This window comes from Desmodus rotundus, chromosome 2 (genome assembly GCF_022682495.2).
Source record: "Desmodus rotundus isolate HL8 chromosome 2, HLdesRot8A.1, whole genome shotgun sequence".
NCBI lineage: Eukaryota > Metazoa > Chordata > Mammalia > Chiroptera > Phyllostomidae > Desmodus > Desmodus rotundus.
Genome location: NC_071388.1, coordinates 101673597 through 101689614, shown reverse-complemented (window position 1 = coordinate 101689614; position 16018 = coordinate 101673597). Strand labels below are relative to the sequence as shown.

General features: G+C 44.3%; 1 protein-coding gene across 18 annotated transcripts in view; it reads right to left on the bottom strand.

The window, feature by feature from the left end:
* Nucleotides 1-16018, bottom strand: part of KALRN (kalirin RhoGEF kinase) — an 838419-nt gene that overhangs the window by 249625 nt on the left and 572776 nt on the right. For all 18 annotated transcript variants that reach the window (XM_053918456.2, XM_053918443.2, XM_053918448.2 and 15 more), the window contains 5 exons: nucleotides 14648-14762; nucleotides 11100-11215; nucleotides 10500-10622; nucleotides 3606-3788; nucleotides 2273-2391 (listed from right to left, as the gene is read on the bottom strand). In XM_053918456.2, the coding sequence (XP_053774431.1) occupies nucleotides 2273-2391; nucleotides 3606-3788; nucleotides 10500-10622; nucleotides 11100-11215; nucleotides 14648-14762 (656 nt within the window). The remainder of the gene's footprint in view (nucleotides 1-2272; nucleotides 2392-3605; nucleotides 3789-10499; nucleotides 10623-11099; nucleotides 11216-14647; nucleotides 14763-16018) is intronic.

The following is a 16018-nucleotide window of genomic DNA, read 5'->3' as shown; positions in this document are numbered from 1 at the left end:
TCTCCTTTTGCAGATTTTTATTAGAGATAGCCCTGGCTGGTGTGGCTCAGTGAATGGAGTGCTAGTCTGTGAATCAAAGGTCACTGGTTTGATTCCCAGTCAGGGCACATGCCTGCATTGAGGGCCAGGTCCCCAGTTGTGGGTGCATGAGAAGCAACCACACATTGATGTTTCTCTCCCTTTCTTTCTCCCTCCCTTCCCCTCTCTCTAAAAATGAATAAATAAATATCTAAAAAAAATGGTGCTTCCCAGCGGTCATGTGATACATAATAATTTGTAATTTAGCACAAAGTATGTATATAGGGTAAGCGGAGACAGTCTGGCTTCCTGACCCAGGTATCTGGATAACTAAGGGAAATAGTTTCCCATAACTTTGAGAATGGCCTGATAAGTAGTGTTCTCATAGCCTAGAGACTGGGTCCGAAAAACTGTTCCCATAAGCTTGAGTGGGCTCGCAGGCGTAGTACGCAGTTCCGTTGCATAAGATCAGTTAGCACCTTTCTGACCTTGTCTGTGTTCTAGTACTTAAGCAGGTGGGGACTCCATGCTGAGTGTCACATGACACGTGCCATGCAAGGAGACAGGTGACATGCAGTGTGCCACACGGAGATATGCAGGGGACGTGCAGCTTGCGGCATGTGTAGCTCGCCCACCCGTGAATGAAGGCATGTTGAGCGTCCCCACGGCTCCGTGCATTTTCTCCTGTCTGCCCGAATCTAGAGTGGACCTGCCAGGCCTTGACGGGTGCAACACAGTGTATTTACATTTACTTTAGATTTTCCATGTTAGTTTTTCATAGTAGTATTTTCAGGTGTTCCACCACATGAAAATTGTGGGAAATATTGCCCCTAATGTGTGACCTGTTGGAAATTACAGGAAACATTAAAACAAGCAGCATTTTTCCTGGGCCCTTATTGTGGTGGGATTTTGCTCAAAGCAATACATTGTACTAGCAGTGGCCTTCCTACTAAAATTAAAGTATTGATTAAAAAAATTCGCTTTTGCAGGAGTTAATTAGCCATTCAGTTACTATTCTTGCTCTATTGGTAAAATGGAAAGTGCATGAGCTTTGAAGTCAGACAAACAGGAATTGAATTATGACTCTGTTATTTACTAGAGGGAGCACTTGCTTCTCCCAGCCTCAGACTCCTTATTTATAAAACAGCTGATCACACAGGATTGCTGCAAATACTAACTAAACAAGATTATGTAAGCAAAGTTTCTAGTACATTGTAGGTGCTTAGTAAACGAGGGAAAGGTCAGAAGGACTAGAATCTGACATGTTTGGGAAAGTTGTCTTTGATTTTACTGTATTGGGTTCTGGCATCCTCTGGCTATTCGGTGCCCCAGAGAGAGCCTAGCAGCAAGATTTGGCCAAGTGTGGTCTATTCTCCTCCCTTTTATGGGTTGAATTGTGTCCCCTCCCCCAAATTTCATAGGTTGAAGTCCCAACCCTCAGTGCCTCAGAATGTGATCTTATTTAGAAGGAGTCACTGCAGATGTAGTTAGTTAAGATGAGGTTATATTGGAATAGGGCGGGCCCCTATTCCAAAATGACTGGAGTCCTTAAAAAAGGGGGAGATCTGGATAAATGCATATATTCAGGAAGGATGCCATATGAACATGAAGACAGCCATTTCTAAGGCAAGGAGGAATGCCTGGAACAGATTCTTCCCTCTTGGACCCTAGTAGCAATCAACCCTCTCAACACCTTGATTTCAGACTTCTAGCTTCCAGAACAGTGAGACAATGCATTTATGTTGTTTAAATCACCCAATTTGTCATACTTCCTTACAGCAGCCCAGAAAAACTAATATAATCCCCAGGTGAAACAAAAACTCTGACTTAGCAGGACAGCTTCAAGGGAACTGTGTCCTACTTCATTTTTATAAAATCAGCTACCTAGGGATTCTTAATCTTAGGAAACAGTTTTTCTCCAGCATTACCCAAAAGGAACTATCAAAATAGTCTTACAAGTCCCTTTGAAGATCTTCAGATACATATGTAACTGTGCAATAAAACCAACATAAAGAAAGCAGAGTAATCAGGCAATGCTTTGTGAGGTGGACACGATTCGCTGTTTCCACTATCCAATGCCCTAGCATTCTTGGCTAGTGTGAAATGTGGGTGGAAGCATCACCTATGTCCATTCTAACCTCTGTAGGTAGTCATGAGCACACATCAAGCTGTAAAGGGACAGGTAACAAAGAAAACCACGCACAGTCATGAGGAGGCTGTTTAGTTGGGTGGAAGCCCCCCTACCAAAACGTACTCTTTCTTCCGGGCAGACTTCCGCTTCTCTTCATTGACTTCGTGGTTGGCGTCCCGCAGCTTGACCTCACGATCCGAAAGGCTTGCTGGGATGATGTCCAGCTCCAGGTCCTTGTTATCCTACACACAGAGAGATCACAGAGGTCACCTCGGAGATGCTTTGGGAAAACAGCTAAGCAGAGCAGGGGAGGGTGGCAGAGGCAAAAAATAGGGAAAGATATAATGGAGAAGGATGAGAAGATGGGGAACCCCACAGACTCCGCCCACAAGCACTCTTCTTCATGTGGTGACTTTTTTTCCAAATAAGAAAAATATGAAATGTTCGGGTCAAATGTTTAGGGCCAACATCCATTGCAAGGAAACACAATGAATATACTTGATAATTGGGGTCATATTTCCTCAAGGACTTTGTCCTGATTAAATTTAAACACATATGCACAACATTAGTCCAAGATTGAGGATTACCCATTAAAGTGTAAGTGAAACAGAAGCACCTAAAGACATAAGAATTAACTTTCATTTGTCAAGGGAAAATAATAAAAGCAAATATTTAAACAAGCAAGTCCCTTGGAAATACAAAACAATTACTGAATTTTCTAATTACCCACCCCTGCTTATTTCAACACTGTTTGGTGTTTATATAGGACGGAAACCTCTAGGAAAAAATCTCACAGGTTAAAGGCTAATTTCAGTGGCATGACCACTGGGCTCTCTAGTCGGCTGTGCTTCAGCGCGTGAGCCTACTTAAAGATGTAAGAATTAGACATCCCAGGGCCGAATTGCCAGCCTGCGTTTAGCTCTTAATTCATAGGTCACTGACCCCTATTATAAAGAGCAGATTAAACGTCAGTCTTCCCCAGCTTCATGGTAAAATAGCACCTCTCTCAGATGAAATGTCAAATAACCTTTGTAGAAATTGCATCCTTTATTCTTGAAAGAGCACTGTTATACTCACTGACGACTCTAACCATTTGCTGATTAACATAATTGGGTAGAAGATGGTACTGATGAAGCCAAGAGAAACGGTTTAGTCCTCACAGTCAACAGTTACCTTCACACAGCAAAACTCTGTTCTGTAGCCACAGGTCCCAACTGTAGCCAGCCGATTTTGCTATATACGTTGAATATATATCACTAATCATGCAAGGCTAGAGGCCAATGGCTAGATGGCTCAGGAAGATCCAATGTTCCACTAGAAAACCACACAAGGCAAGTGCTGTAGGAGCTCAGAAAGACTGCCCTGGAAACCGTGCCTCCTTCCACGGCAACGCCAGCAGTAGCACTGGGGGAGACAAGAAAGGAGGATGTCCCAGCCGGGCAGCTCCCATACCCACCTCTGTGTTGACTCCTAGGGCTTTCTCCAGGGAGTACTGGTACTTCCCCATCCTCAAGGAGAAGTCTCTGTAGTGCTTGTCCACTGTGGTCACCCATTTCCTGATCTCTGTGGCATGAATGTGGCCTTTTTCCACAAAGCTATCAGCCAGCTGAATCAGAAGCTTCACCTTCTCCTTTGTTTGCTGCCCCAAAAGATGGTTTTAAGTTATCAGATTACATTTACTCTCAAGGCCCTCACCCCCATCTCCTTTTTTCTTCCTCATAGCAGCTATAGAGAGCTCACGGACAGACTGTCCAGGTTTATATCCTAGCTCTGTCACTTATTAGCTGGGGGGCCCTGAGCAAGTTACTTAAACCCTCTGTGCCCTGTTCCTTCATCTGCAAAATAGGGATCGTAATAGTATCTAAGTCATAAGGTTGTTGTGAGCATTATGTGAGGTGCAATGTAGAGCGCTTAGAATGGTGCCTGAAACACAGGGCTCACAGTAAGAACTCAGTAAGCAATACATGTTAGTCATTATGATTATTAATGTAAGAACCTCCTACATCACAGTACTTTACCAGCTACAGAGTATGTTAATGCCACATCTAAGACTCATCTGAGTCTAAAGCATCCGTAAGAGGTAGGTGGAGGAAGGTGGTGTGGGTCTCTTTAAAACCACAGATGAAAAAAACAAAAACTCAGGCTGAAAGACTTAGGTCTTGTCCAGGTTCATACCACCTGCAAGTAACAGCCTGTCTGCTGCTGTTCCATAGTTGTGAGTTCTCTCCCTTCACTGTACTGGCCTGAAGTAGGCTTTCTAAGCATCAGGTAAGGTGGCACATGCCAGGATATAAGGAAATCCAGTTAGCAGATTTAAGAGTAAACCATGCCCCTTTCACCCCCAGGATCTGTCTTTAGCTTCCACAGAGAAAGAGAGGAAAGAATTAATGAAGCTGGTATCCATTACAGAGCTAAGTAAGGTGGAGCTCTGATGTACTGGGTTAATTTCATTTCGAGCAAGAGTTTGCGCAACACCTACTCTGAGTGTAGAGGGCTGTGGGGAGAAGCCAGGGGGAGAAACAAAAGAAGAAAAAAGATACTCATTTTCCTCTTTATATCTCTAGAAGGGACCAGATTTTCACAGAGGGTACTTAAACAACTGAGGGCACTATGTCATTGAATGCCAAAATGAGAAGTATGTATAGTTAACACTACAGAAACTTTAGAACAGGAAAAGAATAAAGGTGGGCTGGCATGGGCAGAAAGGTCTCATAGGTGGGACTTAAGATAGGGAAATGGAAGGGATGTTCAAACAAGTAACACTTGCTTATCTTTTATCTTAAATTTGGATTTTGAAACTCTAAAATCAATCAGGGAAGCCTAACTGCTTTAAGAAAGAATACTGAAATAATACTTTGAGAGGCGAAACTATCTTTTGAACTGGAGGACAGTAAGTCCAAGGTTTGGATCACGCTATAATCTAGATAACTGAGGGAAACAGGCAGGAAATCACTGGAGGAAGAGTAGAAAAGACAGAAGAGACTTTCTCACCCTCTCTTTCCTTTCCAGGTTCATTATAACCCTTCCCATGTCACTGACCCTGCCAAGAAATGCCAGCAACGCAAGCAGAGAGGCCGCGGCCTGCCGCATGGCCGAGGAAAGGCAGCCCTGCAGCAACTCACGCAACACATCTGAGTCTCTCCTGTCTCAGGACAGTGGGCTGGCACCCAGGGCTGGGAGCCAGGGAGCCAGAAGAGCTTTGGTGTGAAGAAAAGAAAATAGGTATGAGGACAGGAGAAATATCTGCTTAGCCATGAAAAGACCAAGAATAGTGGTATTTGGAATTGGATAAGAAAAGATACCTGGTATCCTAAAGACTTCGATCTTATTGCATTTAGGCTATTTTTCCTCCCTAGAAACAATTTTTTAGGTCTGCTATTTACTTAAAACAAAGTTTAATTTTTATAGCTATAAACAAGAAATCTGTCTTTGTGTCAATTCCTGGAAATACACATTTATTCTCTTCTCCTGATAAGGAGACTTCAGCATGAGATGGGGTTTTATGGAAAGCTGGTGGCAGCAGCCCCACCAGAGGCAATTTTATCCTGAAACATCAAAATTGTGAATCAGAGTCAACAAAAAGAATGGCTTGTGACCGAGATATTCTGCAATACCTTGGGTGGAATCTGGGAGAGCAAACAGACAATAAAATGTGCAGTATAGGCAGGCCCTTCCCCCTTGAGAACTCACCTACATCTGCAACCGTCTCCACCGCCCTCCCTGGTCCCTAACCTGCAGCCATGTTGAACCTCACAGGCCCCTCCTGCCGTGATGAGTGGCTCCTACTTCTCCCTGCTTTTAATCCAATGGCCCTTTCTCATCTCCTCTCCTCCCCACAGTTTGAGTGGGTGATGCCCTTCCCAGTGTTCCCCCGGCATCACATATATGCCTCTACTTCAGCATGTACCACACTGAACCATGTATATGCCTCTACTTTAGCATGTATCACATTGAATCATGTATGTGCCTCCTTCATTAGACCATGAACTCATAAAAGATATGTTTTATCTTATTTACTTATCTCCAATGTCTAGAAAATAGTAGGCATACCATAACTGTTGAATAAATGAATGAGCAAAGGACTAAGTAAATCTTGGTTAGAGGTGTGTAAAGCTACACCAGTGAGACCTGAGGGTTTATACCTGGAAGAATCAGATGATAAATCTGGCCCATGAACTGGGCACCAACCACATCCACAGCCCCTGCTGAGTGCGGTCGGAAGTGATTTCTCACTCATGAGTGACTCTCGTGGTACCATTTGACCTGCCACGTGCCTGGGCACATGAGGTCAGAGGTAAAAACTTGTCCCACGAGGGCAGCCCATCAATATGCAGCCAGTCACTTCTGAGTTGTCCTGTCCTAAAAGCTCTGTCTAAACAGGGATAGTGGCAATATACTGGGTCAGTTGAGGTGGTTTCTCTGGGAATATGAAGCACGAAGGCAGGGCACTGGGCAGTCGGTTGCAGAGCAGAAGGGAAAACAGTGAGAGCAGAGAGAAGTGAAAGGAAGCTGAGTGGTGGTAACATCTCCCTGAGGCCCTGTGATGAGATGACCAGATAACGTGGCTGCTGGAACTGCCCATAGTCTTCCTATGCCTGCAGAGGTGAGACTCTGCCACCTTTCCTGTTTTTCCCATAAGGCTGAGCCATTCACCATTTCCTGGGGTCCTGGAGGTCCAGCAACATAGTTTCTATATTCTTCACTTCCACATGTAGCCATACAGTATCTTCCCCTCCATAACCTGAGCTGGTTTTGTAGAGGCCCTTCAATGTTAGTTTCAGAAGCATGTACATGATCTTGTGGACAAAGGGAAACTTTGGGGGAATATAATTCATTTGGGCCCAGAATTTTGGAACTGATATTGTACTTATCTCGGCTTCATGTGTCCTCTAATAAATGTTCTGCCATTTCCACTTTGAATTCTATGTTATCTGCTAGAAAAATTAAGTTAAAAAAGAAGGGTTCAGTTGTTCTTTTTCTTCCTTCCTTTGACCAGTCAATATTATACTATATTCCCCTAATCAGTGAACTTTACACTGAATATAGTTTTTCAAAAGCCCTTTTGGTGTCTTCAGCACATATGATAAGTCTTTAAGATTTAGCTTTTTGGTATTATTCTCATAAATTCAGTATAAACTTCTAATTTGCCTTTCACTGCTAATATTCTTTTCATTTATTTATTGATACATTCTTCGTAGATATGAACCCATCGAGTTCCCTGTGTGGGTAAACAGTTCTGTTGAGATGTATCTTCACATTCATGCCATAGGAGAGTTTGTCATTATATATAAAAGACCAAACTTTTCAATAATACACATCAGGCGTGAGCTACATTTCTCTGAAGGGTCTCAAAAACAGATTATGCATTTTTATCTGAACTGGTTAGAGTCCACTTTTCTCATTCTAAAGTGCCTACCTGACACACCCACAGCTCCTTCTTCTCACCCTCTGAATTCTGAGGCATAATTCCGTTCAGCTAAGGCTCCAGTAACTTTCATTATCCCTTAATTCTCCTCTTTTAATAAGAATTAAGTCCGGTTTATCTCATAGCTTCTTTCAGAGATAATATTACCAGTTTAAAAAAGTATCTTCTCAACATCATTACTTACTGGGAAATGTAAGTCAAAACCACAGTGCGATAACACTTCATACTTTATATAGGATGACTATACAAAAAAGATGGATGGTAACAAGTGTTACAGAGCATGTAGAGAAGTCTGAACTCTTTCAGTTTGCTGGTGGGGGTGTAAAATCATGTACCAACTTTGGAAAATGGTTTGGCAGTTTTTCAAAAAGCTCAACATATGACCCTGTCATTCCACTCCCAGGTATATACCTAAGAGAATGGAAAACACATGTTCACATCAAAACTTGTACATGAAGGTCCCCAGCAACATTATTTGCAGCCAGACAATGGAAACAACCCAAATGTCCATCAACACATGAATAGATAAACAAAATGTGGTATTTTCACATAAGGGAATATTGTTTAGTCACAAAAAGGAATGAACTACTGATTCATGCTACAATGTGGCTGAATCTTGAAAATATTACACTACATGAAAGAAGCCAAACACAAAAGACTCTATATTATATGATTCCATCATTTTATTTGTATGAAGTGTCTGAAGCAGGCATACCCATAGAGAGAGATTAGTGGTTGCCAGGGCCTGAAAGGAGGGGCAACGGGCAGTGACTGTTAATGTGGGGTGAGGGATTTGTTTTGGGGATGGTCAAAATTGTCTGGAATTAACAGAAATAGCTAAGTTAAGAAGGAGAAGCAACCGAGAGAGTCAAAGTAAAGGAATCATATTAAATGTCGATATTGATATATTTAATGATTCCTTTTTTCCAAATTTCTTTTTCCCCTTACGTTCACGGATGTTTGTGGCCTCCCTTCAACGCAAAGATAAGTCAGGAAAGTGAATAAAGAGTTCCTCTTGTCCTTCAGGATCCTACCGGCTCATACAGGGGATAACATTGCACAGCGGTCACTGGAGACAAGACAGTCCACACCAGGGGCCTCAAGGTTATGTAGACCAGGGCTGGGTCAGACCATGTCCTGGCATGGAGGCAGGATCACAGAGGAGGAGGCACTGAAGTAGGAAGGTGGGCTCTTTTAAAAAGTACAAACTAGAGGGAAGGATATTCTAGGCAGAGAAATAGACTAGAAACAATACAGAGGCAAGAAAGTATATCAGGCGTCTCTCAGAGAGTAAGAAAGTACATCTATTTGGCTGGAATTTGCATAAAAGAATAATTGAAGATAAAGGGGGGGGTGGCAAAGTATCAGTTGTAAAAGGTTGTTGAGTGTTAGCCTGAGGCACTGGAGAATCATTCAAGTTCTTGAGCTGGGTGGTAATGTGACCACAGTAGTTCTTTCAACATGAACAACAATGAAGAGCAGGACAGGCTGAAAGGAAGGAAAGGCCAAAAGCATGAAACCCAACTGGCTGGTAACAATGTGAATAGAAAAAGAGGAAAGATAGGAAGATGATGGTAAAGGAAGAATGGATTAAACTGACTAAATGATTCTTCACATTTCCATTTTGGTTATGGACAGATTCTGATCCTAGGAAGTTCTGGTGTGGGCTGGGATCCATCCCATGTGACTAGGAACACCGGTGGAGCTGATACTGTTTGGTGTGTTAGCAGTTCATTACTGACACTATTTAGAGAGAGGCAGATGGATGCAAAGTGGCTAATTTAAAAACCATTTTCATTTGGATTTGAAAGGGGTTCTGTGCACCTGCCACCTTCCTAGTGTTGTTTGTTCTGGCTGGTAGTGAAATGAGCCTCTTATCTGAACTGACAGCTTTTCATGTTAGGTGAAAGAGCCCAAAGGCTCACAGAACACAGGAGAAGGCCTCCCACTATCAAGAGTTCATAGTGGAGGATTCATAAAGGGGTTGACCACTTCTGAAACGCCAGCTCAGGAATGAGGCTAAGGGCCTACTTTTTGTCACAGCAAACTAGGGGAACATTTGCCATAGTGTCAGAGGGATCTCTGGGTAGGGTGGGGCACTAATATGCCCCCCACCATGACTCCCACAAAATCAGCTCTCAACCTGGGAAGAGCATCTGCCTTGCATGGACGTGGTGCCGAGAAAGGCTCCTCCGTGCCAGAGAGCCCGGGGGAGGGACCAGGACCCTACAGAGAGGGCACTCACACAGATCAGATTTCCATTCAAGCCTAAAGGTCCGCAGATCAAATCCTGGCTGTGAGAACAGATGAAAATGAGGTTTCCTCGACTGTAACATTCTCTGCCTCAGTGGGAGTGGGAGTGGGGGCGGGTAGTATGTGCACCAGTGCACATTTGGTCCCCAGAGACCCCAGTCTGGCTCATTTGCAGGTCTGAGGCCAGAGAGAAATACAGTTGACCCTTGAACAACATAGATTTAAATTGGAAATAAACTCACCTGTTTTGTGAACACACCTATAGCCATTGGCCCTTCCCATAAGGTGGATTTTCTAAGCCATTCAAATTTCAAGAACACGTGGCTAGGTGTGGATGTTCACACATGCAATGTGCATTTCGCATGAATACATCCCTTTGCCTTATTTGGCCCCCCAAAATATAGCAGCTTCCAGAACCCAGAGCATGAAGAGGAGTGTTTGGAAGCACAGTGTATAGGAGTTGACTTTCTGCATCCAGATGCTCTACCCAGCAGCTGCAGTCCTTTGGGTACTCGGGTGTCAAAGGAGATAATCCTACCTGTTCTTCCCCCCCAACCCTTGCCGCTGTGGTTAAGCATTTTTGTGCAAGAGGCTGTTCTACCTTCCACAGTGTGTAATTGGTCAGACTGGAGAAGTAGGTAGGTTTGAGGAAGGCCCGGGCATGCTTCCTACCTTGGCAGGCACCCTGAACTCCCCATATTCTTTCAGTAGTTCCTGAGTCTCCTCTGTGGTCTCTCCGGTGGAGGTATGTGTTGAGAGGTAATATTCACCTGTTTCTTGGATCCAGTCAAGTGCCTGTGGGAGCAAACAACTCACCCAGTCGCCCAAAGGCAGCTGTCGGGAGGAAAGCAGGCCACGCTGCCACGAAAGTTGCGGTCTGGGACAGCACGGCAGACTCAGGAAATGCCAGCATGGCTCGATCACACAGCTTGGAAGCTGGTTTATAAATGAGCCCTCCCCCGTTAGACTTGGAACCTCTCATGGGCAAAGAGAGCGTCTTGTCCATTAGACTGACCCCATATCACCATAAATTAGGGGTAATCTTTTTCCGCAATGTCTTCCAGTTCCTGGTACCAAAGTCCAAATAGAGTGCTTGGTAAAGGCTGAGTGACTGGTAAGTGGCAGCCTGTTCCCTTTCCTCTCTTCATCCCCACCTCCCACATTCTCCACCTTGCCTGCTGCTATGACCCTCTTCTGGATGTCCCGTTGGTCACCTTGGCCTCTGTATAGTCCCTCGAACTGAGATAAAGCCAGGGAAAGCTCTGAACATACCTGCTTAGCACTGCGCTCAAACACCACGTATTGCTGGCACTGGTCTAACCGCCGCTTCTTCAAGGTCCAGAAGTGCAGGACGCGATTCTCTCTCTGTAAAAGCTCACTCAGGATGGCTGCATGGCAGAGGAGATGAGCACTGGTCACAGGAAAGCCCTGAACAAATATGACTAGTCACGTTGGCCCCATGTCCTGGGTGTCATATAATTGTGGACTTTCAGGCCTCCCCATAGGACTAACCCAGGCATCAGAAGCAAGGGAGAAAAAGCATGTTCCAGAGAGAATTTCCCAGAGGGGAACAGGATGGGGGAGAATGGGGTGAGAGCCTGTTGATGAGGTTCCATCAATTAATGACAGAAGAGTATGTCCCTAGGGTGACTTAAAAGTGACCCTGATTCTTTTCACACCAAAGCTTGTCCTTGAGGGTAAGAGGCCATACAAAGTGTCAGTCCCTAAAACAACAACTCAATTGGCCCCTGGAGCCTGTAAGGGTGAACGGACCTGACAGGAGTCCCAGCCATTCTTGAGGAATTCTAGGATAGGGTGAGAAGGAACTGTGACGTACGGGCTGGGGGAACTGAAACCTGTGCCACACTCTGCTCTGCTCACAAGGCTGTGCAAATAGCACTTTAACAGTAGAGCCTCAATTTTAAAACTCCTAAATCGTGGGCCAAGGGAAGTTGTGTTAGAATCACGTCCCCATGGGATCATATCCCTAGGACCATACTTCCATGTTGTTTGGGATGCGATCATAAGAAAAGCTGAAAGCTGGTCTCCCGTTGCCCCTAATGATGTTAAGTGTGAGGATATGAACAGGACGTACAGCTCCACAGAGGGCCGTGGGAGGTGTTGGCCCATGTCACTGCCCTCCCTTCTTTTGTTGCTTCAGGAGCAACTGGCTACAGGTATGGGTTTCCTACGTGTTTTAATAGAACGTTTTATGTTTGAAACAATCAAATTTATTTTGTATTATGTCTGCCTCCTGCTTGCTGCTAACTATACTAGATGTCAGTAAAATATACAGTAGGATTCTATAAAAATTAGTATTTATTAAGCCCTCACTATGTGGCAGACTTGTCGTCACAATACCTCACGATGCATGCACCATTACTGTCTCCATTCTACGATGAAGAAATTGAGGTTTAGAGAGCGAAGGTAACTTGCTCACGGTCATTCAGACGGGAAGGGGTAGAGCTGCTTGACTTCAGACCATGAGTCCTTAGCCACCTTGGTCTCCAGGCTTATTGGGGCTGTAAAGCACAAGTTACTGTACTCTACAAAAAAGGACACAGCCCACATTGCAGTGCTTGTACTTATACTTAGAAGTATTTTGCTGATTTTGTGAATTTTTAATGCTCCATGGAAGTTTGGTTCTCTAAGGACAGAATCTGTCTTCTCTCAGGCTGAGAGCTTTCATAGGCCCCAATTATTCAGTTCTCCCTATATCTATGCCTTTGCCATGTAACTTTTTAGTTTCTCCCCAAAGAGACCAAGTGTGTTTTTTCACCCCTGACCTCAGGCTCAGCCACGTGACTTCCTTTGGCAAACAGATTAACAGATACCACATAAGGAGGTGCTTGAAATGTGCTGCACACTGACATTGCCTCTTGTCTCTGCCATCAGCACTGTAAAAAGTTCTCCTGGGTAGCTGCTGTCCCCTCCACCAAGGTCCCAGAATTTATACACGTGGAGCAGACAAGAACCTAATTTGCAGCGAAGGAGCCAAGCCAGCCAGACTTGCAGCCTGAGGCAGAACTGCCTTGCTGAGCCCAGTCAAGACAGATGATGCCCAGCTAACGCACAGTCACTTGAACGCTGACAACGGTATACCACTGAATTTTTTGGTTGTTCTTACAGCAATCATTGCTCCCGTCTAAAAAATTAAAATAAGTGGCACTGCTTTGGGTCCAGGCAGCCAGTGGAAGGGAAATGGTTATAGGGAAGACTGTAGGTCCCTGCTCAGGCAGCAGCTTCAATTGGGCAGATGAGTGAGAACCTGTGTTTCCTTTAGTCTTTTTGTCTCCTAGTCAGAGCTTTGCTCATTGCAGCTCCCTCTATGGCAGTTGGCAGAATCAACCCACATCAGGCAAAAATCCTAAAGGGTTTCAGGTTTCACTTTACCTTCTTTCAAAAAAGCTTTCCTATGGGCAACAACCTGCCGTCAACCCCCCAAAGTTGTGGCATATCCTGTTCTCTCTGGGTGCCTGCCACTCTTAGCACACTAAGGTGTAGATGGAGTGTCTGTTCTCAGCAGACAGCTGGTCTCACCTAAGCTGCCACCTGCATTTGGAAGTCAGAACATAGGCTCTGAAATGGGAAGGAAGGGGAGGCTGACATAAAGCCGGCCACACACACAGGGTTGCTGAACACACAGGCTAGCACACCTGGAAAAGGAACTCTGCTTCCCTCTTCTCTGTAGGGAACTTTGATTCCTAAAATTGATTCTTCCCATTGGCCTCTGATCTTCTTACCAGGGGAGCTCTCTGAGCAGGAGGGAGGCCCTTCCTAAAGTAGATCAGCACCCCCAGGGGGCCACTCTGCAGCTCCCCAAGCCTGTCCCCCACCCCTCACTCCAGGTCAGTTTTGGTTCCCTCCCTCACCTTGGGTCTCCAAAGTTTTATTTCTCCGTGTGTCAAGACAACATTTGTTAAATTCTATATCCACTCAAAGGCAAATTTCAGCGTGGTCCGGTGGTCCTGAGTAAGTGATCCCAATAATTCAAGCTTAATGTGGTCAGCTAATGAGTAGTTTTTAAAGGTTCCTGATTTTTTACCCAGTTATCAGTTTTACAGAATTCAGAGAGATATTAAAGATTATCTAGACCAGTACTTAGCTAAAGTTTACGAACACAAATCACCTGGTTGGAGTGGGATGGGAGAGCTCTTTCTAAAATTCAGGGTGACTCAGCAGGTGTAGGATGGGGCTGAGATTCCCTGCTTCTCACAGCTCCCAAGTGATGTCGGTGCTGCTGGTCTGGGACCACATTTTAAGCAGCAAGAATCTAGATATCTTTCTGAATTTTTAAATAAGGAACTGAAATTTTAGAGCTTAAGCAAGAAGTAATAAGGCCAGGACTAGAACTTGTCTCATTCCCAGGCTCTAAGACAACCTAGCATTGTGCTGTTACCCTCATTTGGCTATTTACATTTAAATTGATTAATATTCAATAGAAGTAAAAATTCAGTTCTTCAGTGGCATGAGGCACATTTCAAGTGCTCAATAGCCATGTGTGATGAGTGGCTAGTAGACTGTGTGGCATGAATACAGGCCATTTTTGTTATTTCAGAAAATTCTATTAGCGCTGCTCTAGGCTCTGAGACATATGAATGAAAAAGCTTTGGTGAAATTTTATCATCATTTTTCCATTTCAAATCCTGATGCATGTTTTAAAAATTTCCCATGAATCTGCACTGCCCATGCCATCCCACATCTAACTTTTTCTTATCCAAGGAGAAAAACCAGGAAATCTGAGACTGCATGAAGACCAGGTACACAGCCTCTGGTGTGTGCTTCTGAAGTGGCTGGTGGCCAGCAGGTCTCACACTGACCTTTCACTTGCTGCTCAGGTCCCCGAGTATGGCTGGCGGCACTGGGCATGCTGACGTTGTTCCTGTGGATGTACTTGAGAAATACCTCAGCATTCCGCCGCGCCAGGGTGCAGGCCTGAGGGAGACAAAGGTGTGAAGCCCCCACACGTAAGTTTTGGTCCAGCAGGTGCATGGGATCCAAGACATCTAGAAGTGGCTTCTGAAGCTCTGGGTGAGCAGAGCCCTGGAGGCCACTCTGGTTCATAGACACTCAATGCTAGAGGCTCACCCTTTTATTCAGTAAAGAATTACACTCTGTGTCTCTCCCCTTTCCATTATAGGTAAAAATCAGAAATCAGTCATACCTTGACTAGTATAAGCTGAGTCAGTTTTACTAATATTCACTCTCAGGCTGGTTTTTCTGTGCCACCAGAACGCCTCTTATACTACCACTGGTGTAAATCACTTTAACATTAGTTTAATTTAGACTTGAGAAAGTAACTTTGGGAAACAAACCTATTAACCATGCATTCCAAATCTAAATGGTTATTATCCACATTTAAAATTTTATTTGTCCATCAAATCAACCCTCACCTCAGTAACACTAATAAACACCCTATTGCTGCGAAATATCATTCCACCTAAAGGAATAAGAGCTCTTATACGAGCCCTTTTGAGACTCACAATTGTAGGGCAGAGAGGATAGCTGTCCCATGTTGCTGTACCCATGGAGGAAACTGAGGCCCTGAAAGGGTTGGAGTCATGAAGCAAGCCAGGGCTTGAATCTAGGTCTAGGGACAGTATGTCTTGTTTCTCTCAAAAGCACAGATGATGTGATGTCTTCAAAAATCAGTTTTCCCCTGATTGTACAAGTAGTACATGGTAGTCCACTAATTTTTAATCCATAGTCTTCAGAGTTAAAGTATCTCTAGACAAAACTGTGGAATTTTAAACTGTTTGATTTATTGATTAGGGGGGAGGAGAGGGAAGGAGAGAGGAAGAGATAGAGAAAGAGGGAGGGAGAGAAGGAGAGAGAGGTTTGTGGCTCCACTTACTGATGCACTCTCTGGTTCCTTCGTGTACGTGCTCTGACTGGAGACCAAACCTACAACCTTGGCATATCGGACGACACTCTAAGCAGCGGAGCGAGCTGGTCAGGGCCAAACTGTCAAATTTTAAAACCTTTTACACTTAGCACCTGATTCTACAAATTATATAGCAGAAAATAGTTTAAATGCTGCATTAGCAACAATGGCTTTTAAGAGCTCTGGGAAAGACTGCTGGTGGGTCCATCCAGAGGCCCATGAATTTAACAGCTGGATGGTGGTTCAAAGCTAAGAAATCCAAAATGGAGCAACTAATGTCCCATCCACTGGGTATATACTTCCCATA